General features: G+C 43.7%; 1 protein-coding gene across 6 annotated transcripts in view; it reads left to right on the plus strand.

The window, feature by feature from the left end:
* The first annotated feature begins 1761 nt into the window (after positions 1–1761).
* GTDC1 (glycosyltransferase like domain containing 1) overlaps positions 1762–27152 on the plus strand; it is a 465360-nt gene continuing 439969 nt past the window's right edge. For 5 of the 6 annotated variants that reach the window (XM_073634224.1, XM_073634226.1, XM_073634230.1 and 2 more), the window contains exons 1-2: positions 1841–1877; positions 7370–7570. In XM_073634224.1, coding sequence (XP_073490325.1) covers positions 7392–7570 — 179 coding nt within the window. In that variant the 5' untranslated portion in view covers positions 1841–1877; positions 7370–7391. The other variant, XM_073634225.1, reaches the window with a different exon arrangement.

A 27152-nucleotide genomic window follows, 5' to 3' on the forward strand; every position in this document is an offset into this window, starting at 1 on the left:
CCCATCACTTCAACTTGTATTACACCCACCATGCCTTGTAACCCACTCTACCAAGAGAGATGTCAGCTCTCCCTGACTCCAGAGGTCACCATTAGGTCATTAGAGGTCCGGGACCTTGCCACATATATGAATGGAATGATTGGTGAGTGAAGGATGACATCATAGTAACAGAGGTATGGATACAATGTTGCAGATCTCTGTTGATAGAAGAGAAGCAAACGGGGACGTTCTCTCACTTTGGCTCCATTCACACCATGCCGTTCCATTTTGCGGATGGAATCGCCGCAATTCGAAAACGCCCCAAATCGCGGGACGCCCTTGCAATCCCTGTTACTTTGAATTGCGCCTAAATCGTGGCGCAATTTTGCCGTGATTGTCGCCCCCGACGAATTACGGAAAAATCAAACAGAATGCCAGGACACGGCATGGCAGGTACAAGAACTTCTTTTTGGTGCGACAGGAGCCCCGGGATTCTGTTTGCGCGATTTTACTGTGATTCGTCGGGCGACAATCACGGCAAAATTGCACAGTGATTTAGGCGCCATTTAAAGTGACTGGGATCGCAAGGGTGTCAAGGGCTTTGCGGTGTTTCCGAATCGCGGTGATTCCGCCCACAAGACGGAACGCCGTGGTGTGAATGGAACCCTTTGGGTTTCACAAACTCGGATTCCGCCTCTAATATTATTTTCTTCCATTGTGATATAAAGTCTGACTATAGGAAAAACTTTATTTTTTTTTTTCTCATTTTGGACAGAGTATGGGAGGGTTATAACCCCTGTCAGGTTTATTTTGTTGTCATCTGTGTCCCATTGGAGAGATTTCCCTTCAGTTCCTGTCCCCAAAGACATAACAGGAAGTGGGAGGAAATCTCTCCAAAGTGAGGAACTCTCAGAGTGTAACAAAACAAGTGTCCCCGCTGGAAGATATCCCCTATATTCCTGTTTTGGTGTGAACCGAAAATTTGGGCTTTTCTTTTACTTTCATTTATAATGGTAATCAGGAGAAATAGAGAGGATGAATCTCCCTAATGGGGACACAGACAGCAATAAAAACAGACAGCTGTTCTAATCCTTCTCCGCTCTATCCAAACCTAAAAAATAGTGTTGCCTTTAGTTGTAAATGTACTTAGGTCTGTATAGGGTGGAGAGGGATTGGATTGGTTGTTGGGTTTTTTATTGCTGTCTGTGTCCCCGTTAGGGAGTGTCACCGTTTTTATTTACCCCGGTGACCTCTCACCAAAAAGAAATCAAGAATTTTGTGTGGTCACCGGAACAGGAATGGAGGGGAAATCTTCTATTGGGGACACTGGTGACTACCAAGGCTTTCCTCTCACTTCCTGTTGTAGCTGCAGGACAGGAAGTACAGGGAATTCTTCCCAATGGGACACAGATTGGGAAAAAAAAATCTTACAGGGGTTATTCTATCCAAAAATGATAATAATAGAAAAAGTTTTGCTAACTTTAAGGTAAAGTTCAGGATTTGACAGAAGAGACAAATCTCCTATAGATATATATATATATCTCCTCCACCATGCAATGTTCCCCCCTTCCTGTAACACACAGGTGTCCTCTATCTGTGCCGCTGTGTTCAGGATCACCGTACGGACCCCACATTCCCACTCCATGCAGCTCTCTGCCCCCAGGTAACCCCTCCAAACAGCTGCTCACATGACGTCACATTCCCACCGACCAGCCCTCAGACACGCCCTCTTCTCTTACGTTCTCCTTTTTGGCACGCCCACGTGATTCCCCAGCCCCGCCTGTGGCGTTGACGTTCCCCCTCGCGTAACACGGTGGGCGTGATCGTGACGAGCAGGACGCATGCGCGGTAAGTCAGACCCGTCCTTGATTACCTCTCTTTCGGGGCGGGGTCACGTGGTATGTTAGTCCCTTTTTTTTTTGGCGCCTGTTATGGAGCGGGTGGGAGAGGCACTGCAAGAGTCAGCGTGCCCTGGAAAGGAGGAGGGGGCCGCGTGTCCCGCTACTGGAGGGGAGGAGCTCAGCTCACCTATCACCATCTCATATACCATAGAGGGGCTCACACACCACGTGCTGACAGACCTCTACAAGGAGGATCCGGGCACTCTTCTGTATTGTGCGAATCAGGGCTTTACTACTCCACCACATGACCACACTGTGCATGGAGACACCCCCTCTGTATAGTGTGAGAGGACCCCCAACCTATTGTACAACACAACACATATTTACTAACTATGCTTTACAATGCATATAATACATTCCACAGCAACACATACTGTGTACTACACACATACTACACATACCATGTACCACAACACATACTACACATACCATGTACCACAACACATATACTAGGTGCCACAACACATACTACACACCTCAACACATATACTACACAACACATACTACACATACCATGTACCACAACACATACTACACACCTCAACACATATACTACACAACACATACTACACGCCGCAACACATACCGTATACCACAACACATATACTACATGCCACAACAACGCATATACAGTGCACCACAACACATATACTACAGGCCGTAACATTTGTGCTACACACTGCAATGCATATTATGTGCTACAACACATGCCGCGTACCACAACACATAAACTACACGCCACAACAAATGTGCTACATGCCACAAACAACGCATATACTACACAACACATACCGTGTACCACAACACATATACTACACAACACATACCGTGTACCACAACACATATACTACATGCCACAACAACGCATATACAGTGCACCACAACACATATACTACACAACACATACCGTGTACCACAACACATATACTACACAGCACATACCGTGTACCACAACACATATACTACACAACACATACCGTGTACCACAACACATATACTACACAACACATACCGTGTACCACAACACATATACTACATGCCACAACAACGCATATACAGTGCACCACAACACATATACTACACAACACCTACCGTGTACCACAACACATATACTACACAACACATACCGTGTACCACAACACATATACTACACAGCACATACCGTGTACCACAACACATATACTACACAACACCTACCGTGTACCACAACACATATACTACACAACACATACCGTGTACCACAACACATATACTACACAACACATACCGTGTACCACAACACATATACTACACAGCACATACCGTGTACCACAACACATATACTACACAGCACATACCGTGTACCACAACGCATATACTACACAACACATACCGTGTACCACAACACATATACTACACAGCACATACCGTGTACCACAACACATATACTACACAACACATACCGTGTACCACAACACATATACTACATGCCACAACAACGCATATACAGTGCACCACAACACATATACTACACAACACCTACCGTGTGCCACAACACATATACTGCACACAACACATACCGTTTGCCACAACACATATACTACAACACATACCATGTGCCAAAACGCATATACTACACGCCACAACACGTGCTACACACTTCAGTGTATACCATGTGCCACAACACACATACTACACACCACAACACATACAACACATACACTACATGCCGCAACAACGCATATACAGTGCACCACAACACATACCATGTACCACAACACATAGTACACGCCGCAACACATATACTACATGCCACAACAGTGCATATACAGTGTGCACAACACATATACTACATGCCACAACAGTGCATATACAGTGTGCACAACACATATACTACATGCCACAACACATATACTACATGCCACAACAACGCATATACAGTGTACACAACACATATACTACACGCCACAACACATACCGTGTATCACAACACTTATGCTACACACTGCAATGCATATCATGTGCCACAAAACATATACTACACAACACATACCGTGTGCCACAACACATATACTACACGCTACTCCACAATACATTCCATGTGCCACAACACATATACTACACACTAGGGCGGTGTCACTAGGATTATATTGACTAAGCTAGGCCCCAGATCTCTCTAGAGAGGAACTGTCATGCTGTATTGTCATCACAAGAGATGTTTACATTCCTTGTGATAGCAAAGTGATCAAAACATTTTTTTTTTAAAGAGACATTGCAAATAGAAAAAAAACAAAAAAAATTTTTTTTAAAGCGCCCCTGTCTCCAGGTCCTTACACGCAGTGGTGAACGCATACATAGGTCACGCCCACTTATGTAAACGGTATCTGCAAATGTCTGAACGGGAGCAATAGTTCTAGCACTAGACCTCCTCTGTAACGCTAAGGCTCGGTTTCTACTTGGGACTGCAAAGTCGCGTGGCAAGTCGTGCCCCATGATTTCCAATGAGTACCGTTCATATCTGTGCGACTTCAAGTCACACAGTCTCTGCACTACTTTGGTCCCACTTTGATGCGACTTGAGGTCCATAGACCTTTAGAATACACAGGTATTGCTTCAAGTTGAGGCAAAATCGCACGACTTTCAGGTCGCAATAGTGAAAACTTTGCCTAAACTGGTAACCTGTAAACATTTTTAAAGCGTTGCCTATAGAGATTTTTAAGTACCGTAGTTTGGTGAGCACATGCAATTTTAAAGCATGCCATGTTAGGTATCTATTCACTTGTTGTAACATCATCTTTCATATTATACAAAATAAAAAAAATGAGGTGTATAATGTGTTTTTTTTTTTTTTTTTAATTCATTAAAGTGTATTTTTTCCCCCAAAAAAATTGTGTTTGAAAACGCTACGCAAAAACAGTGTGACATGAAAAAATTGCAACAACTGCCATTTTATTTTATAGGGTCTCTGCTAAACAAAAATATGTATATATACTAATGGGGGTTCAAAGAAATTTTCTAACAAAAAAATACAGATTTTTACTTGTAAACAACGTGTCAGGAAATGGTCAATTGAAGAAGCTGATTGGCTACCATGCAGAGCTGCAGCAGATTTTTCACTCTCCTGTTTCAATCTGGGTTCACACTATTGGGAACTGGATGTGGGATTCCTCACATCCAATTCGCATGTCGGGAGACTGTTACCGATTCTCTATGGAGCCGGTGTCTTGCCGAAAAAGTTCCCCCCCCGGCGGACAATGACCCCCCTGTACTGCGCAGGCGCAGCGCTTGGGCAGTACGAAGCACTACTGAGCCGCTGAACATAGCTGAGAGTCAGCTGTACACAGCGCCTGCGCAATGAACACCACATTCAACACCACATTCTAACAGACGCTCCCGATGCTCGTGCTACCGCTGTATACATCCATCCCGCCAATATATGTATCCCTGTAGCCATTCTGTGGTGAAGGGGTTAATACATAAGCATAATAACAATATACTGTGACAAGTATTGTGTGAAGTATTGAAATCGCCCATGAAGATTGCAAAACCCGCCCTTAATGCGTTTAAACACGCCCCTTGCAGAGTAGCACGAGCATCGGGAGCGTCTGTTATGCCCCGTACACACGGTCAGACATTGATCGGACATTCCGACAACAAAATCCATTATGTTGGCTCAAACTTGTCTTGCATACACACAGTCGCACAAAGTTGTCGGAAAATCCGATCGCTCTGAACGCAGTGACGTAAAACACGTACGTCTGGACTATAAACGGGGCAGTGGCCAATAGCTTTCATCTCTTTATTTATTCTGAGCATGCGTGGCACTTTGTGCGTCTGATTTGTATACACACGATCGGAATTTCCGACAACGGATTTTGTTGTCGGAAAATTTCATAGCCTGCTCTCAAACTTCGTGTGTCGGAAAATCTGATGGAAAATGTGTGATGGAGCCCACACACGGTCGGAATTTCCGACAACAAGGTCCTATCACACATTTTCCGTCGGAAAATCCGACCGTGTGTACAGGGCATAAGAATGTGGTGTTGAATGTGGTGTTCATTGCGCAGGCACAGTGTACAGCTGACTCTCAGCTGTGCGTGTTTGGCTATTTTCGGCGGCTCCGTAGTGCTTTGTACTGCGCAGTACAGGGGGGTCATTATCCGCCGGGGGAACTTTTTCGGCAAGACATCGGGGTGCTGCGTTCCTGGGAATTGGGGTGCTGCATTCATGGCACTCGTGAGGCTGCAGATGGGCACTGACCCTTATTTTGCTTCACAGTTCTTTATTTAAAATGTAATTTTTTTCCTGAAATTTCCCTCTTAAAGTGAAGGTGTGTGTTATACGCCAATAAATACGGTATATCCAAACAACACACCCAAGCTCATCTCTTCACCACACACAGCCACAAAGGCAAGAGCACAAGACTAAACGAACACACTTGTGCCATGTACACACGATCGGACATTCCGACAACAAAATCCATCAGATTTTTTTCCGACGGATGTTGGCTCTAACTTGTCTTGCATACACACGATCACACAAAGTTGGTCGGAAATTCCGAATTTCAAGAACGCGGTGACGTACAACACATACGACGAGCCGAGAAAAATGAAGTTCAATAGCCAGTGTGGCTCTTCTGCTTGATTCCGAGCATGCGTAGAACTTTGTGCATCGGAATTGTGTACACATGATCGGAATTTCCAACAAAGGATTTTGTTGGCGGAAAATTTGAGATCCAGATCTCAAATTTTGTGTGACGGAAATTCCGATGGAAACTGTCCGATGGAGCCTACACATGGTTGGAATTTCCGATAACAAGCTCTGATCGCACATTTTCCGTCGGAATTAGATCCCCTGTCAGGATTTATTGCTGTCTATTCTCCCATTAGGGAGATTCACCCTCTCTATTTCCTGTTTACCATTATAATCAAAAGTAAAAGAGAGTCCCAAATTCTAGGTTGACACCAGATCAGGGCGAAATCTTCCAATGGGGACACTAGTTCTGGTGACAACATGGGATTCCCTCGTTTTGCAAGGATTTCCTCTCACTTCCTGTTTTAGCTATGGGACAGGAAGTGAAGGGATATCTCCCCAGTAGATGTAAGAAAAAAAAAACTGACAGGGGTTATAACCCTCCCCCCCCTCCCCGGAGTCTATCCAAAATGGAAAAGAAAACAAGGTTTGCCTTTAGTGACACTTTGGAGTTGTTTTATTAAAGGCAGATAGACTGTGCACTTTGCAAGTGCAATTGCTCCAGAACTTAGTAAATGAGGCCGAGCTTCACTTTGCAAAGAATCAGGTGCCCAATCACGTGCAAGGAAAATAAAAACAATGCATTTTTGCTTCCACATGATTGGATGGTGGAAGTCAGCAGAGCTTTTGCTCATTCACTAAGCTCTGGGACAAATTCACTTTGCAAAGTGCACAGTGTATTTGCCTTTAGTTAATTGAACCCTTTTCTCTGGGGACGGGGTGTACATATTGATGATTCTCGTCTTTCTCTCTTTTAGCACATACAGAGGACTTCCAGACATGAGCATCCTTCTGATAGAGGCCTTCTATGGAGGCTCCCACAAGCAGCTGATGGATATCCTGAAGGATGAAATTGCCGGCTGTGTTCTGTACAGTCTTCCCGCTAAGAAATGGCATTGGAGGGCCCGAACCTCCGCTCTGTACTTCATGCAAGCTGTTCCTGCCAGCGACACGTACAGGTAATAGTACAACAATGATGGGGCACTATTGGTAGACAATGCGCCACACACTTATCTGTCATTATTGCAGCTGTCAGCTTGTCAATAGGTACAGCTACAGCTGAAGGGTATGAAGAAGTCTGATAACTGTGAGAAATGGATTAGTGATAGCACTGTGACAGGTCAGCAATTCCCAAGAAAGATCTAAAACAGTGGGGTTGATTTACTAAAACCAGAGAGTGCAAAATCTGGTCTAACGGTGCATACTGTAGAAACCAATTCGCTTCCAGTTTTTTTTTTGTCAAAGCTTAATCACAGGCAAAATGACGTACTCGTATGTCGCTGCTTACTTCTGGGTTTAGGACGTGCGCACTCACTGTGATTGTACACAGCTGAAGCCTGTCAGCAACTCATAGCCAATGATTCATGTCCAGTACCTGCTGATCGGCTGTGTCCAATCACAGCCCAGAGCTCTGTGTTGACAGTCAACACAGAGCTCTGTACAGAGGGAGCGATCTCCCTGTTTTTTTATCCCTCCACAGCAAAGATGAGAAACCAGGAGATCTATAAGGCTCCTTTCACACCCAGGCGATTCCAAATTGCGGAAAAACACGGGAAGCATTTGCAATGTCATTACTACGTAATCGCACCTCAATCGCGGTGTGACTTTGTTGTGGCAAAATTGCGCTAAGCATGTCACTTAAAAAGGAGCAGGAACTTATTTTGGGTGACAGCGTTGCGATTTGCTGTGGTTGCAGTGCGATTTTGCAGCAACAACCGCTGCAATATCGCACTACAATTGGGGTGCCATTAAGAAGTAATGGCCTCGCAGACATGTCCCTCGTTTTGGCGCAATTTGGAATCACGGGCAGATTCGCGGCGATTCCACCCACTATTCAAATCGCCTAGGTGTGAATGGAGTCTTAGTAAAAGCAGCACACTGCACAACACATAGGCACACTTTTAACCCCTTGTGTATATTATTACCCTTTTTACCCGAAAATAAGACCTAGCATGATTGTCGGTGATGGCTGCAATATAAGCCCTACCCCCCAAATAAGCCCTAGTTAAAGTCCTTGTAGGTCTTATTTTCAGGGTAGGGCTTATTTTCGGGGAAACAGGGTAGGGCTTATTTGGGGGGTAGGGCTTATATTGCAGCCATCACTGACAATCACACTAGGCCTTATTTTCGGGGAAACAGGGTAGCACTGATCACTTAATTAGTGTCACTGGTGATGTCAATGGCAGTTAGTCAGTTCCCCTCCCCCAGTGTCAGTTCATGTCAGCTTGTCCGCCGCACTATCACAGTTCCATTATAAGTCGCTGATCACCACTATTAGTGGTGTAAAAATTTTAAAAAATCCAGTATATATCCCATAGTTTGTAGATGTTATAACTTTCATTCAAACCAATAAATATACACTTATTGTGATTTTATTTTTTTATCTAAGATGTAGCAGAATACATTTTGCCCAAAATTTATGAAGAAGTTTGATTTTTTTTTAAATGTTTTATTGGATATGTTTTATAGACGAAAGTAAAAAATTTTGTTGTTTTTTTTTTCAAAACTTTCAGTTTTTTTTCATTTATATCACAAAAAAATATAAAACTCAGTGGTGATCAAGTACCAACAAAAAGAAGCTCTAATTGTTTGAAAACAATTATATAAATTTTGTTTGGGTACAGCGTTGCATGACTGCACAATCGCACAGTGCTAAATAGCAAAAAATGGCCTGGTCATGAAGGGGGTGAAACCTTCCTGAGATGAAGTGGTTAATGAAGTTAGAAGTTGGTTGGCTACTATGCACAGCTGCACCAGATTTGCACTTACCAGTTTTAGTAAGTCAACCCCATTGTAAATGGACATCGATCATTAAATTAATGTTGCTTAATTTTTTTCTTATACAGCATCAAATCTGTAGTGTACTATCTGTAGCTGTGAACCAAGGTTTAGGGTTACTCCTCAGTCATGTGGTACAGCGGGCAGCGTGCCTAAAATGTGTGCTGTTGCTGTGACTGGGGACCACATGATTTATATCATGTAATGCATTCAGGGATAATGACTACAGCAATAGTTGTTCTGGGTCCATATATAGTATTTGGCCACATAGATTTTTTTAGATGAACCTTGCACTGAAAGTAAAAAATAGAAAGAAAAAATACTTACCATTCACTGCACTTGGCTAGGGGTGGGTAAGGCCACTGAACTTTCTCTGAGAATGCTGGGGAAGCTCAGGGTTCCAAATCCTGCAAAAAATGCATTCCTACACAGGATCCCAGTGGGTTTGCACACTGTGCAGAGTGCACCCCTAAGCCCTGCACTCTAAACAGCGCAACCTCTGTATGCAGTGTACTCCTGAACTCTGCACTCTGTACATAATGTACTCCTGAATTCTGCACTCTGTACGTTATGTACTCCTCAACTGTGCACTCTGAAGGTAACGCACTTCTGAACTCTGTACGTAGCTTACACCTGAATTCTGCACTCTGTACGTAGTGTACTCCTGAACTCTGTACGTAGGGTACTCCTGAACTCTGTACGTAGTGCACTCCTGAACTCTGCACTGTACTTAGCGCACCCCTAAACTCTGCACTCTGTACACAACGCACCCCTAAACCCTGCACTCTGTACATAATGCACTCATGAACTCTGCACTCTGTATGTAGCTTACACCTGAATTCTGCACTCTGCACTCTGTACGTAGTGTACTCCTGAACTCTGTACATAGTGTACTCCTGAACTCTGTACGTACTGCACTCCTGAACTCTGCACTGTACTTAACGCACCCCTAAACTCTGCAATCTGTACACAACGCACCCCTAAACCCTGCACTCTGTACATAATGCACTCATGAACTCTGCACTCTGTACATAATGCACTCATGAACTCTGCACTCTGTACATAGCGTAATCCTGAACTCTGCACTCTGTACGTAGCGCACACCTGAATTCTGCACTCTGTACGTAGTGTACTCCTGAACTCTGTATGTAGTGCACTCCTGAACGCTGCACTGTACTTAGCGCACCCCTAAACTCTGCACACAACGCACCCCTAAACCCTGCACTCTGTACATAATGCACTCATGAACTCTGCACTCTGTACATAGTGTAATCCTGAACTCTGCACTCTGTATGTAGCGCACACCTGAATTCTGCATTTTGTACGTGGTGTACTCTTGAACTCTGTACGTAGGGTACTCCTGAACTCTGTATGTAGTGCACTCCTGAACTCTACACTGTACTTAGTGCGCCCCTAAATTCTCCACTCTGTACACAGCGCACCCCTAAACCCTGCACTCTGTAAGTAATGCACTCATGAACTCTGCATTCTGTACACAGCACACCCCTAAACCCTGCACTCTGTACGTAATACACTCCTGAACTTTGCACTCTGTACGTAACGCACTCCTGAACCCTGCATTCTGTATGTAGCGTACAAGTGATACAACCGCCCATTTAAGGGCAATCATACTCGTTATGCGGCCTCTGATGAAATTGAGTTTGACACACCTGGGCTAGAACATTTTAGGATATTATTGCTTTTAGTTAAATGATGTCTTCTCAATTTGCTTTTAAACCCTACCGTCCTTCTTGAGGTAAGCCTCATGCCTGGCATTTACCAGTCCAGAAAATACAATATATATATAAAAACATAAGCATAACTTCACAATGTAGTGCAGATCATGGCAGTAACCAGAGATGAAGGCTTCATCTGCGGTTGGGTAGGTTACGGTATCATGAAAGCCTAACAGGTAAATGCTATGAAGTGAGAGAGGACAAGAAAGAAAAGGGGGAAAAAGCAAAGAAATAGAGAAAAGGGGATCCAGTCAAACCGCACACACCAGTGTCTCCACAGCACAGCCTTCAGGGTTGGAATTCGTGGGTCACAGGTGCGATTTCAGGGTGTCAGAGAGTAACACACTTTCTGCCCTAGGGTGACAACGCTCACACATTGTGCTTTCCAAGTTTGGACTAATTCATTAGACTAATTTATATTTCTATAGTGCTTTTCTCCTTGGTGGCGCAACAAACTTTTATCTGCTGGTGGGGCAGCCATCTTGGGAGTGCTTAGTAGACTATCATACTGGGGACAATTTAGAAAGGAGCCAATTAACCTACCAGCATGTATGGGGTGTGGGAGGAGCCAATATAAGCACAGGGAGGATATGCAAACTTACAGAAGAGAAGTGGGCAGTGCTAATAACATTGTTTAAGATTTTAGTTCAGTGCACAGGGAGTTACAATGATTCTAGGTTTCTGGCAGGATCCACAGGTATTTTTCTGCACTTTCAAAAAATGTTTTAGCCGGAAAAAAAATTAACAAATGCAGCCACCACATTTAGGGACTAGTAAGCTGCAATAAAATTGTTCTTGGGTTAAAGTGATTCTAAAGACTTTTTTTATTTCTTTAAGGTAACAAACATGTTATACTTCCGAGCAATGTGCAATGGTTTTGCACAGAGCAGCCCATATCCTCTTCTCCTTTGGTCCTCCACCGGTACTCCTGTCTCCTTCCCCCTACTGAGTGTCCCCATAGCAAGCTGCATGCTATGGGGGCACCCGTGCGTGCTTGCTCCCAAGCCCTGTTTTTGTGTGTCCAAAAGACACACAGAGCCCCGCCCCTGCTCCCTCCTCACTGGCTGTGATTGACAGCAACAGGAGCCAATAGCGCCTGCTAATGTGTCTGAGCCAATGAGGGGGGAGACAGCAAGGAGCCGCCGCTCTCATGCGCATTGCTGGATTGAGATCGAGTTCAGGTAAGTATAAGGGGGGAGCTGCACACTGAAGGTTTTTTTAACTTTCATGCATAGAATGCATGAAGGTAAAAAAAAACCTTCAGCCTTTAGAACCACTTTAGGATATCCTATAATATAGGTATAATTTAGAAATGGTTTTAACAATAGCCATTGTAACTGCTTGTTTTACTTTGCCAGAGTTTCTATTTAAAAGATGGAGAACCGCCTGTAGTGCAGTAGACATTTTGCTTTTACGGGAAAGGGTAGTCATTGCTAGCATTGTACATTGCACCTCTGTGTTTGCATGTCATAGCTGCATCGAATGGATTTCGGCTGAAATGTATACAATGTGTGCGTTTCTTGTGAAGGTCTGGCTGAAGTCTCAGAGCTTCTGCTTGTATAGAAGTTAATGGGCATTTTAGACATGTCTCTAAAAATGTTCTGGCATGTACTTTAATTTCTGCCGTGTCCTCCAGCGTATCACAAGGTTATCGCCATCCTCAAGGTCGGCATCACAAGACATCCTGTACTGCCTGTAATAAGCTAATCAGACATTACTCACAGACACACACCCCATTAGTTAAACTTAAATTACATTGACCTAACATAATTTAATTGTAATTCATTGGATTACCTACGTTTTACTCAGAAAAGAGATCCCAGAAAACACAGAATCTAGCACGCCGCTAAACTGTCCTGTGTTATAAATTTATCTTAATGGTTATCTGTTGTGTATTCTGACTCTGATCTAATCTAACATTTGATGTCAATGATTTGGCTGGTTTAACATCACAAAGATCATGGTTTAATACTGAAATATGCTCTGCACTTTTGACTTCAACTCTTTGTATCTTCCTGAAATAAACAGAAGGCAACTTATCATATGTAAAGCAAAAGCAAAAGGACACTAGGCACACCGCTAATGCAAAAATGGATTTGAACTATGGCGCTGTTGTGGCTCCCCAAAAAGCACATAGGATAAGTGCCAAGTGTAAGATAAAATGTATATGACAATCGATCTTCGTGAAGGTGGCTGCTCCCTTGAGTACACCTGATGCAAATACAAAAAACAAAGGAGAGCGGGCACCTCCATCTGAGTGTAAACCGTGTTAAAAAAGCACGAGATGATAGAAAAGTAATGCACTCACAGAAAGTGATCGGCATATCGTCAGTAGGAGAGTTGTCATCAGGAGAGTGGCAGAGATCGGCAGGCAATCGGCTGTAGGGCACAGAGTTTGGCCAGGAAACTGCTGTGTAGATGTAGAGGAGACCGGTGGCGATTGGAGCCAAGTGTTGCCAAGTGGGCTGAGGATACTCGCAAGCCTCTACAGAAGCCAAGTTGAGCACTCCAGCTCCCTGCACTACAGCGGTCTCCTCTTTATCTACACAGCAGCTTCCTGGCCGAATTCTGCATTCACCAGCCGCTTGCCTGCCGATCTCTGCCACTCTCCTGATGATAACTCTCCTATTGATGATATGCCGATCTTTTCTTCACTTTCTGTGTGTGCATTACTTTTCTATCATCTCCTTACTTTTTTAACACAGTTTACACTCGGACGGAGGCGCCATTTTGTGTTTGTTTTTTGCATCCCTAATGCATTACGTGTGATAAGACTTAGGTGATGTATAAAGCAGCCATTCTCAACCAGGGTTCCTCCGGTGGTGTCCAGGGGCCAGCTGTGGCTGACTGACCTCCCATCTGATGGTGCCTTCATAGTTCTAGGGCCAACACCACAGCAGGGCCAATACTAATACTAATTATCTTTTTTTTCTCTATCTGTAAGAACTGCATTCTGACCACCAGTATCAGGGGCATTTTCCCAACTGATCCCCAATGAATTTGGTTTTAGCTGGGGTTCCCTGAGACCTGATAACTATTTTAAGGGTCCCTCTGGGTTAAAAGGCTTGAGAAAGGCTGTTATAAAGAAAAGTTGTACTAAAAAATGTTCCAGAATGGACAGGTTTGAGAAAGAGTTAATCCCGAGACGTGTCACCTGGCAGCTTGACCTGGGAGTAGATACTGAGCTCTGTGCTACAGCCGTGAGAATACCATCAACTAATATCCCTTATGCCGCGTACACACGGTCGGAATTTCCGTCAACAAATGTTCGATGTTAGCTTGTTGTCGGAAATTCCAACTGTGTGTAGTCTCCATCGGACATTTGTTGTTGGAATTACCGACAACAAAAATTTGAGAGCTGGTTCTCAAATTTTCAGACAACAAAATCTGTTGTCGGAAATTCTGATTGTGTGTAGACCATTCCAACGCACAAAATTCCACGCATGCTCGGAATCAAGCAGAAGAGCCGCACTGGCTATTGAACTTAATTTTTCTCGGCTCGTCATACGTGTTATACGTCACCGCATTCTTGACGTTCTGAATTTCCGACAACATTTGTGCGACCATGTGTATGCAAGACAAGTTTGAGCCAACATCCGTCGGAAATAAATCCAGGATTTTGTTGTCGGAATGTGAGCGCGGCATAAGGCAGCTCATCTGCATCCAGATTTCTGGGGTATAAGAGGACTGTGCCTGCATTCTAGTCTGACCATTGACCACGGCAGGTCTAGTTGTATTTATCTAGAATTGTGGCCTACTCCTGACATTACTTCATCATGCATCACTAAATCACTCACTGACATATTAATAGGGATGTCACACCACTTTCCCAAAATCATTTCCAAACCTGAGCTTATAATATTTTTCCCATCTACCCCGATGTTCCCTCCTTTAACTTCACTATCTAGATCAGCAGCACTATGATCGATCCCAGGCCAGGGTTCTAGGTGCAATCCTGGACTATGATCTCTTTCGGGCACCACATCCAATGACTGTCGAAATCTTGCATCCTTCACCTCCATAACATTTCCAAAAGTTGCCCCTTCTTAAGAAATGACATCACAAAGCTTGCAATTAGCTCCCCTTGTTATCTTCAGTCTACCGGGCTGTTGCCAGAGTCATCCACCTTACCTACCACTCAACATCCACTGACCCTCTTTGCCAATCCCTCCACTGGCTTCCGCTTGCTTAATGAATACAGTTCAAAATACTTACAACACCCTAAAAAGCCATCCACCAATCTGCATTGAGCTACATCACCAAACTTGCCTCAAAGTACCAACTGTCATCTCTGATCCCCCCCCGGAGCTATTGCTATCTAGCCCCCTCATCACCTTCTCCCATTTGTGACTCCAGGACTTCTCCAGAGCCTCTTCAATCCTCTGGAACTCCCTACTCCAATCTGTCCAGCTCTCTCCTACTCGATCCCTGAACACTCATCTCTTTAGAGAAGCTTATCCACTTCTACCTAAAAGCTCTACATTTACTTCCTCCATCAACTCATTATGCCTTTTGTAACATATGCCCCTCCTTTTGGATCGTAAGCGCTCATGATCATTCTAACCCTATTATATTGTAACTGTACTGTTGGCACTATAATCCCTAATAATAATAATAATATTAACAAAACAAATTGTGCAACTACTGGTTTTAACCAATAGATTTTTTCACAGTTACAGAAAAAATGGAATAGTAAACAAACGCACCAGAGCCCCAGTGAATTTCTTTTTCCCTTGGTTTTTGGGTAGAGTGGGGGAAGGATTAGAATACGGGTCCTCAGACTTTTTAAGCAAAGAGTCAGTACGATGTCCATCAAGACTGTTGGCGGGAGCCGCAGCTTTGGAGACAAGTGGGGGCAAACTACGCCTGAGCGTGGAAAGTTTCAGGACCATTGTTTTATATGTGATTAGCTTCTTCCCAGAGGGCTGAAGACACTGATGACCCTCTACCCTACAGCACACACATCTCAGCAGTAGGACAAAATGTTGATCCCAGGCAAGTCCTGCTTTTTTTCACAAGCCACGCCCTGGAAAAAATGCTGCAAAAAGATGAAAAAAAAAAAAAGCGGACGTTGCATTTTTTGGTGCAAGGTCTGCAATAATGTGGTTATAAACTCTTACATATAACCAGGGAAGTGACTGGTCTCAGGTGATACAGAGATTAAACAAATCCTCCTACATAAGTTGTACCTGTTTATTTGTAGCCATGTCTACTCTACGGCTGTTCAAAGTCCAGGATTTATAAAGCTTGTCTGAGCTTTCAGAAATTGGGGTAGGGAGCTGAAGTTACACTTTGTAGCACTCCACAAGAAGAGCTCTGAGAGATGATTGGAGGAAAGAAACATACCTCTCTTCACTCATCACAAAGGAACAGAGTTGAGGCTGCCAATCACAAGCTGTGTGCTGGAGCTCCCTCCCCCGTCACCTTTTTATCTCTTGTTGTCAGGAAAACATGAGAAGTGACTCGTACTGATAACAGAGGAACAAGACAGCTGAGAGAATTCACACACAATTAGGGGGAGATTTACTAAAACTAGTGCACACATAATCTGGGGCAGCTGTGTATAGTACCCAATCAGCTTCCAGATTTTATTGCCAAAGCCTAATTAACCAAGCTAAAGTTAGAAGTTGATTGGTTATTATGCACAGCTACACAAGATTCTGTGTGCAACAGTTTTAGTAAGGCCCCTTTCACATGGTCGGACTGATTGGGTCTACCTATCCGTTTTTCAGGCAGACCCGATCGGGCTACCCTTTGTCCTCTATGGGGAGGCGGAGTCTGCTGACACTCGCCTGGCATCTGATCCAACAAAATCCACTGAAAACAGATGCATGGCGATATTTTCACCATCCGTCCAGCTGGTCAGATCGGATGGAAACGGACATGCAGTCCCTTTCTATCAGACCACCCCATAGAGTAGAACGGGCTATGTCCTTTTCCAATCTGCATAGCGGAGCGGACACGGACCGGTCATCCGCCTGCTCAGCTGGGATCAGCGGAGGGATCCCCTACTGAGCAGTCCGATTCCGCTTGAAAGGATCCGCCCCGTGTGAAAGGGGCCTAAAGCTCTCCCACAGTGCTTTGGATTGAGGCAAATACACACTATAGAACAGTGGTTCTCAACTCCTGTCCTCGGGACCCACTAACAGGCCAGGTTTGCAGGATAACTGAAATACATCACAGGTGATATAATTTGCTGCTCAGTGATTGCAGTATTCTTGTCTGCGTCTCCCCCAAGGTAATACTTAAAGGGGTTGTAAAGGTAAAAATTTTTTCACCTTAATGCATTCTATGCATTAAGGTGAAAAAACTTCTGACAGAACCGCCGCCCCCAGCCCCCCCGTTTTACTTACCTGACGCCTCGAAAGTCAGCTTCGCGTTCCCGACATCTGTTCCTCCGCTCACCCTGGCCGCTGATTGGCTGCAGTGGATGGATTGAAAGCAGCGCAGCCATTGGCTCGCGCTGCTGTCAATCACATCCGATGACGCGGCGCGCCGGGGGGCGGGGCCGTGTGATACAGCGAGCGGCTATAGCCGCCGGCTGTATCACGGGAGCGCGCCCGCAAGCACTCACCACCGTGCGAGGGAGCTCGCATTAAGGTGGTGAATGCTTGCGGGGAGGAGCTGAAACAGCCGCCGAGGGACCCCAGAAGACCAGGTTCGGGGCCACTCTGTGCAGAACGAGCTGCACAGTGAAGGTAAGTATAACATGTTTGTTATTTAAAAAAAAAAAAAAAAACACCTTTACAAACGCTTTAAATTCTGGCCTGTTAGTGGGTTCTGAGGACCGGAGTTGAGAACCACTGCTATAGAGAGATATGCTTTGTTCATATTTCATGTCTGAGGTTTACAACCACTTTTAAGGTTAGGGTTAGATGAAAGAGTTTTATGTTTAAGGTGTCAGTAAGTGTTGTTTATATTTTTTTGGATGTGTTACATTTTTCATGCTTTATTCATTTTATTTGATGTATTGCTTAAAAATTATAGGATAATATTTATTTCTAAATTTGCTGAAAATTAGCGTGGTGACGTTCTGGCACCTAAACTCCAATACTGAAACCAAATTCACCGTTTTTTGGTGCCTACTGTTCGTATTCAAGTACATTACATATTTATATCATTTTTTAAAAGACATCTTTATTAGATACTCTAAGGCCTCATGTACACTGCTGCTGGTAAACGGATGTTCAGAGGCAGTTGGATGCTTTTTTCAGCTGCCCCTGAACTCATCCAATGTTATCTTACGTGTTCATGTACACAGGTTCGTTTAATGCCGTTTTTAGACAGTTGAGTTTAGAGGCCTTTTTTGGAAAGCAAAAAAATGAGTTCAGACGCTGAGTTTAGAGGCATTTCAAGCGCTAAACGCTTCTAAATGCGAGTTACCGCTTCGTTTACAGGCGTTTTTCATTTTTGGCTAAAAGAAATTTTTTTTTTTTTGCGAACGCGCCAAAACGCTGCTAAACGCGGCATGTAAATGCAGCAAAACGGACCTTTTGAACGTGGGTTACTATCTGTCAAGTTAAATCGTTCAGAAGAGGTTGTAAAAACGTCCCGTGTACATTAAGCCTAAAAATGGGCACAGATGATCAGCAATGGGCAACAAAGGGTCACCACCTTCATGGGCACCCATGTTTCTACTCCTTGTCCATTGGGGTGCCAGTGCCCAAAGCATAAAGGAAATACGCCTCTCTTGAGCAGATCTGATTTCATGGGACTATATAGCGCACTTTCCTGGAATCTGCACAATTTCTACTTCGTACTTCAATGCAGATTTCCACAGAGCCTGACATTTCCTTGCAGTTTATCCTTGAGTACTCGCTTTCAGATTGTCTTTCTCCCAGACTCCGACCATCTGTCCTTGATGACCTAGCCTGAGACAGGAAGCCAAAATTGACTTAAACGGTGTTAATTTTGATTGATGCTTTAGTCCTTTTAGAACAGGTGTGTTCAACATGCTCACTCATATCAACTTACTGAGTCCCAGGTACACGGCTCCAGCCCGTGAACCGCTAATGTACCCCTTTCATCACCACATACTGAACTTGTTCTACACGTCTATGATTTCACCTCATTATCTGACCTATCTGGGAGAGGTTTAACCGTGAGCATGCCGCACGGGCAAAAAGTTTCAAGTAGGCCCCCACAAGTCCTGGAGAGGCTTCATCGATGTGTATGTCTTCATGAGGATAATTGACTCATTTCCTCCAGCTTAAAGCCCGACCATTTTGTTTTCAACACAAGAACATGGACCACCTGTTTGATCCATCGCTAATGACATCCAGACAGCTTTTAGTTCTAGACATTTATCTTTGCGACTGAAGGTGCTGCTGGCTTGAATAAGTACAATGAAAAGGGGGGGGGGTTGCGGCAGACCTCTTGTATGAGAGTATCTGAAAGTAGAGATGCCTTTGCTGCCCTCATCAGATCAATCAAGTTGATTTCATTTTAGAACCTACTTTATAAATGTAAAATGCAGAATTTGAGTATTTGATAAGTGTGAAGTGTACTTCCTCCATGTGTGAGAACCAGTTTTGTTTTTATGGGTGTAGCTCACACATATTCAGCATTGTGCAACCGAAACTTCTATTAATATGTAATTATGTTTAATCTCTTTTTATTAAGTTTTCAAAATGCTGGTTTCACACGGCTATCCGATCAGATCCGCCTGTCAGTTTTTCAGGCAGACCTGATCGGACCATACATAGCTCTCTATGGAGCGGCATCCGATCCTGTCCGCTAAAAACAGCGGATCAGATGACATTCTGATGGACTGTCCGTTTCCATCTGGCAGCCCCATAGAGAACAGCAGGGCTGTGTCCATGTCTGCGCTGCATAGAGGATGCGGACTACGGAGATTGCTTGTGTCAAACCAGCCTAAAGGTAAAATAACCTTCTGGGTGCAGCTCCACCCTCATACTTACCTGAGCCCCATCTAAATCCAGCTGCTGCTCCCCTGGGCCTTTCTCTCCTCATTGGCGCACACAGCAGGGGTGCCCACTGTGTCCTGCTGCTGTCAACCACAGCCTGTGATCCAATGAGGAAAGACCAGTGGGTGGGGCTGAGCCGCAGTCTGTGTGAATAGACAGTGGCCATTTACAGGAGTGCAGCTCGGGAGTGAGCCTGCTCGAGTGCCCCCATAGCAAAAGGCTTGTTATTGGGGGTACTCGGCAGGGGAAAAGACCCAGGACCGCTTGCGATTTTGATGCAATTTCAGGGAATGCCTGTGTAAATTTGAGGTCTATGGACTTCAACTCACATCAAAGTAGTACAGGCCTCGCTGACAAAGTCCCATAGGACGTAACATGTACGGGGGGAGGAGCTATCTTGCAGACGTCACCCGCAGCCATCTCTGGCATACCGCTGATTTACACTGCCATTTTTATTGATCGCTGTTTCAGCACCTTTTATGTTACGGCTATCAGAATTTTTATACTGTTGATCATTTCATTAAAATGTACTTTAAGGAGAACACGTAGATTGTGTTTATTTGCATTTTATATCCGATCTGGGATCATCTGGTTTCATTGGTTACACTCACCAACTTCCTTCATCTCATCTGTGGATACAAGGTTACATGACCTTCTGTTAGCTCAGAGGTCCACCGTATCTGGTAAGAGTTTGGATTTGTTGGTGGAGGATTAGTCACCCAGAATATTCTACAACGGATCTGAATTGTGTCTTTCCTTCACGAGGTGTCCCTGCCTTCCATTGCTGAAGAACTTTATTATTATTAATTACTGTTCTTCTCACACATGCTTATGGACTTATATACTGCGCTGAACTAATTTTATCTTTTACAAAATAGTACAGGGAATACTTTGAAGTCGCACAGATATGAATGGTAATTATTGGAAATCATGGGGTACGACTTGTCATGCGACTTTGCAGTCCCAAATCGCAGGACAAGTCGCACAAGTGTGAAATGGGCCTCAGAATCACTTTAAGGCCCCTTTCAGACTGGTTTGCTTCAAAACAATGAGTTCTTTTGCGGCACTTTTGAAGTGTTTATGGTGTTGTTTTTAAAGAACTTGTGACTCAAAAACTGCACCAAAAACTCTGGATCGTTTTTGGTGCGTTTTTTTTTTAGCTCCCCAAACATGCTCGAAAAATTCTGCAAGCAGGATTTTTTTTTTTTTTTTTTTTTTTAAGGGAACCATTTTTCTTGAGCTTTTCAGGCGCTTTTTAAATGCAAAAGTGCTTGAAAAACTTCTCAGTGTGAAAGGGGCCTAAGACCATTAATAACCAGAACATTTTAAGACCATTAATAACCAGAATATATAAAAGAAAGAGAAAGGACGGCAATCCTTGTTTCAGAAACAAACAAAATACATACTGGGTATGGTATTCTAAACTAGATGCACAGAAAACAATAGGGTTACCATATATAATATAGAGGAGTTTTCATATGTGGGTGACCACCTCTATGCCCAGGATGATATTCCTAAATGTTGGACCCAAAAATGGGACAACCCAAGGAGAAAAGAATATCGAAATAAGAAAAAGGGAAGAGAGGGGAGAAGGAAAAAAATAAGGGAAGGGGAGGGGGAATGGCCAATGAAGGGCATTAAAAGGGCACATCCTCATAACAGGATCCTGGAAGTAAATATGCATTTAAATGTAGTAAAAATAATGGAAGCAAAATTGGAAGAATAACAGAAATACGTCCAAACCTTCGCCATGAGGCCGTGAGATTTGGATTTGTCCTCATCCCTAGCAATTATGCTTTCCATACATTCAATATGCCTTGAAAAAGTATTCATACCTCCTTGAAATTTTCCACATTTTGTCATGTTACAACCAAAAATGTAAATGTATTTTATTGGGATTTTATATGATAGACCAACACAAAGTGGCAAATAATTCTGAAGTGGAAGGAAAATGATAAATGGTTTTCAAATTTTTTTACAAATAAATATGTGAAAAATTTGGTGTGCATTTGTATTCAACCCCCTTTACTCTGATACCCTTAACTAAAATCTAGTGGAACCAATTGCCTTCAGAAGTCACCTAATTAGTAAATAGAGTCCACCTGTATGTAATTTAATTTCAGTATAAATACAGTTGTTCTGTGAAGCCCTTCGAGGTTTGTTAGAGAACATTTGTGAACAAACAGCATCATGAGAGCCAAGGAACACATCAGACAGGTCAGGGATAAAGTTGTGGAAATGCTTAAAGCAGGGTTAGGTTATGAAAAAAAAATATCTCAAGCTTTGAGCATCTCACGGAGCACTGTTCAATCCATCATCCAAAAATAGAAAGAGTATGGCACAACTGCAAACCTACCAAGACATGGCCGTCCACCTGAACTGACAGGCCGGGCAAGGAGAGCATTAATCAGAGAAGCAGCCAAGAGGCCCATGGTAACTCTGGAGGAGCTGCAGAGATCCACAGCTCAGGTGTGAGAATCTGTCCACAGGACAACTATTAGTCTTGTACTCCACAAATCTGGCCTTTATGGAAGAGTGGCAAGAGGAAGGCTATTGTTGAAAGAAAGCCATAAGGAGTCCCGTTTGCAGTTTGCGAGAAGCCATGTGGGGGGACACAGAAAACATGTGGAAGAAGGTGCTCTGGTCAGATGAGACCAAAATTGAACTTTTTGGCCTAAAAGTAAAACGCTATGTGTGGTGGAAAACTAACACAGCATATCATCCTGAACACACCATCACCAACCGTGAAACATGGTGGTGGCAGCATCATGTTGTGGGGATGCTTTTTTCAGCAGGGACAGGGAAGCTGCAAAAGACTTGAGACTGGGGCTGAGGTTCACCTACCAGCAGGACAACGACTCTAAACATACAGCCAGCGCTACAATGGAATGGTTTAGATCAAAGCATATTCATGTGTGAGAATGGCCCAGTCACAGTCCAGACCTAAATCCAATTGAGAATCTGTGGAAGGACTTGAAAATTGCTGTTCACAGACGCTCTCCATCCAATTTGACAGAGATTGAGCTATTTTGCAAAGAAGAATGGGAAAAAAATGTCACTCTGTAGATGTGCAAAGCTGGTAGAGACATCCCCAAAAAGACTTGCAGCTGTAATTGCAGTGAAAGGCGGTTCTACAAAATATTGACTCGGGGGAAAGCCATTGATCATTTTCCTTCCACTTCACAATAATGTGCCACTTTGTGTTGGTCTATGAAATGTGGCTGGTTCAGCAGAAACCAACCAAATTTTGGTCTGTGTTTGACCCCCCTCGTAGACATAAGTTGATCATTAGATGGACTTCTGTTGGTTGGACACGTTGGCAAACTTACATTGGTTGGCGGCTGCAGCCGCTGATCAGCGTACTATGAGAGTGGAGAATCCCGCTGTCAGATTACAATGTCTTGGCGAGGGGTAACACTTCATCCACCTCACTTGTGGGTAAGGGGATTCCGTTCATTTTGTAAACCGTCTATACCCAGTCTTACGTCTGGTACACATGTACTTTTGTTTATTTTTTTGCATTCTAGTCTCATATCGAAAATTAAGAGTTTACTAAAGTGGCAAAAATTTTCGTACGACAGAATAAAATTTCGGAAGTAATGTAATGTGTTGTAGTGTATTTGTATTGTCTTTTCGAACGACAATACAAATACTGTACTGGTGACCCCACAATAAGGATAAAACTTTTTTGTTGAAGGGAGTTTAACAAGACTTGTGGCCACGCATTAAAATTAGAAGAAAAGAGGTTTAACCTTAAACTACGTAGAGGGTTCTTTACTGCAAGGATGTGGAATTCCCTTCCACAGGCCGTGGTCTCAGCGGGGGGCATCGATAGTTTCAAGAAACTATTAGATAAGCACCTGAATGACCACAACATACAGGGATATACAATGTAATACTGACATATAATCACACACATAGTTTGGACTTGATGGACTTGTGTCTTTTTTCGACCTCACCTACTATGTAACTGTACTTATTAAACGAAAATCGTACTATCTGGTATCGTACGACAAAAATGTTCATGCATGTCCCATCGGATAATATCGGATGAACTGTCGTGATTGGCTCTCAAAAGCTGTGTACTAACAATCAGATTATCGTACAATCCCTTCGAAAGCGGTATTTTTCGTACGATTTTCTGATCGTGTGTACGGGCCATTAGTCAATGCACCAAGATGGCAAAAAGTGTGACTTGGCCCTTACAGCTCATATCTTTTATATTTAAACCTGAGTGCCAGTCTCACGCTGTGAAGTTGCAGCAAATTCTAGGCAGATTCCTCACCGCATCCAAATCGCACCCCATTCATTGCGAAGCCGCTGTGGGTGTGTATGTTAACGACACCCGAAATTGATTTGCAAAATGCAGTGCGATTTGCAGAATCGGATCGCATGGGTGTGAACAGCCATGCGATCTGATTCTGGTGCTGCCAAAAAAAGAGTCCTGCGCGATTTTGGAGCGAAATTGAGCCATACAGAATAATGGTTCAACACTGCTGAAGAATGTGGTGCATTTCCTGTTCAAAATTGCATGTGGTTTCCGCTCCGCAGTGTGGCTCTAAGATTTTCTATCTCATTTGAGAAATACCTTCTTTTTTTTTTTTTTTTTTACATAAACTTTATTACTGTCACAAGGGGGCTGACAAGTACATTGACAGTGATAGATTCTCTTTAAGGAGGCATCAGAGGTCTATTTGACCCCAAAACCTTCTCTGCCTCCCATCTTGGGACAGAGAGTCCCTCACTGATTGCATTCACTTGTTGCCTGATATTATCCTTTTTAATATTAAAAAAAGGCCATTTACAGGAAAGGAATATCATCGGTCATAAATTGAGCATTACACGTTCATCTACATATTTCGCTTCTTGTTTATAGTGTACGATTTCATCACAGAATTATGTGCATTCCCTGTTTCTGCGATGGCCTCCGTCTCTTGTATGTAAAAACTCCAGCATCCACCTTTGAATAGCTCTTTTCGAAAAGCATTTATTCACAGCAAAATGAACCCCCCGTCCCAGGAGCCGAATCTAGGAGGCCGATGGCGCTGGCGGGCGATTCATTGCAACGTAGCTTCAAGTTTATACTCCTAATAGCTGCGATAGCTTATCTCGTACAAATAAAAATACTGTGTAACATTGTATCCTGCCCCCCAGGTGACTTCATATGGAGAAAAGATATTATTTGTAACAAACCTCCAGCCCTTAAAATATCCCCCAGGGGAAGTGTTCTGCCGCATTTACTCCCTGAAGCCTGAAAAGTTTATTTTTGAAGACAAACTGCAAGCGTGCTACACCGCACAGGGAGGGAGGGGGGCGCTCCGAGGAGCAGTACTGGGAGAAGTGCCGGTTAAAGGTATACTCCAGTCAACTGTGATTACTTTGCAGTTAAACGGGCTTCATTGCTGAAATCCTGTGAATGTGAAGAATAGTGTAGAACCAAGAACTGTATGTATGTACAGAATATATCATTCAGTCGCCTTTGTGTGCCATCTTTATGGGCACCATGTCTGTTATGCTTGAGAGCCCTTTCCATGGAATTTTCTTGCCATTTTGTTGGAGGTTTACATGTTAACTAATTGCAAGTGGCACTGTTCCCATTGGCCATACACATCTCAAAAAACAGTGGCTTTATTTTAGATTTGATTGTTTCCAACATCGAACAAAAGGATTGATTTGGTCAAATTGGATCAAATATTCTGCAAGGACCAGTTGTTATTTTTTTCGATTAAAGTGATCACATATTGATTAGTCTGATCTTTAACCCCTTCAGCCCCGGAGCATTTGGCTGGCCAAAGACCAGAGCACTTTTTGCGATTGGGCACTGCGCTGCTTTAACTGACAATTGTGCGGTCGTGCGACGTGGCTCCCAAACATAGTTGACGTCCTTTTTTCCCCACAAATAGAGCTTTCTTCTGGTGGTATTTGATCACCTCTGCAGTTTTTATTGTTTGTGCTATAAACAAAAAAAGAGCGAAAAAAACGCATTATTTTTTACTTTTTGCTATAATAAATATCTCCTAAAAAATATATAAAAAAACATTTTTTTTTCCTCCATTTAGGCCGATATGTGTTCTTCTACATATTTTTGGTAAAAAAAAATCGCAATAAGCGTTTATTGATTATAGCGTCTACAAAATAGGGGATAGTTTTATGGCATTTTTATAAATATTTTTTTTTATTAGCAATGGCGGCGATCAGCGATTTTTATCGTGACTACGACATTATGGCGGACACATCGGACACTTTTGGCGCTATTTTGGGACCATTCACATTTATATAGCGATCAGTGCGATTAAAAATGCACTGATTACTGTGTAAATGTGACTTACAGTGAAGGGGTTAACCAGTAGGTGGCGCTGTAGGGGTTAAGTGTGTCCTAGGGAGTGATTCTAACTGTGGGGGGAGGGGCTGTGTGTAACACTACGTTGATCACCGCTCCTGATTACAGGGAGCTGTGATCAGTGTCACGAGGCAGAACGGGGAAATGCTTGTTTACATCAGCATTTCCCCGTTCTTCCTCTCCGTGAGACGATCGCGGGTATCCCCGCGGATATTGAGTCCGCGGGACCCGTGGCCAGACTCACGGAACTTGCGGTAGGCACGCGCGCATGCCTGCTATGCAAGCCTCGCGAGATCATGCACAATAACGTGATTTTGCACAGTGGAGCCAAACTGCCACCGTAAAACTGCGGCGGCTGGTCCGCAAGCGGTTAAAGAGGCCCTGTCAGGGTGAAAAAAAAAAATCCACAAAACGTGTACCTACAATGGAGTTTTTTGCACACGTACTTGCCTCTTCAGTGGCAATATACACACACCTTGCACAGTGGTTCCATTATCCAATCCCAACATCACTGTTGTGTCCAGTAAGGATGAGTTCTGGCGTGTTCGCCCAAGTGCAGAGCCTGCCAGGAAGTCAGCACTGCGCTAATCACAGGCAGTGAGGCATTTCCCGATCTCTGCAGCCGTGCATCAGGTAAATGTCTCACTGCCTGTGATTAGCGCAGCGCAGTGCTGACTTCCTGGGGGGCTCTGCACGTGGGCTGTGTGAACACGCCGGAACTCATCCTTAGTGTCCAGTAGTGACATAAGGGACAGAAAGT

The sequence above is a fragment of the Aquarana catesbeiana genome, linkage group LG06 (genome assembly GCF_042186555.1).
Source record: "Aquarana catesbeiana isolate 2022-GZ linkage group LG06, ASM4218655v1, whole genome shotgun sequence".
In the NCBI taxonomy this organism is placed as follows: Eukaryota; Metazoa; Chordata; class Amphibia; order Anura; family Ranidae; genus Aquarana; species Aquarana catesbeiana.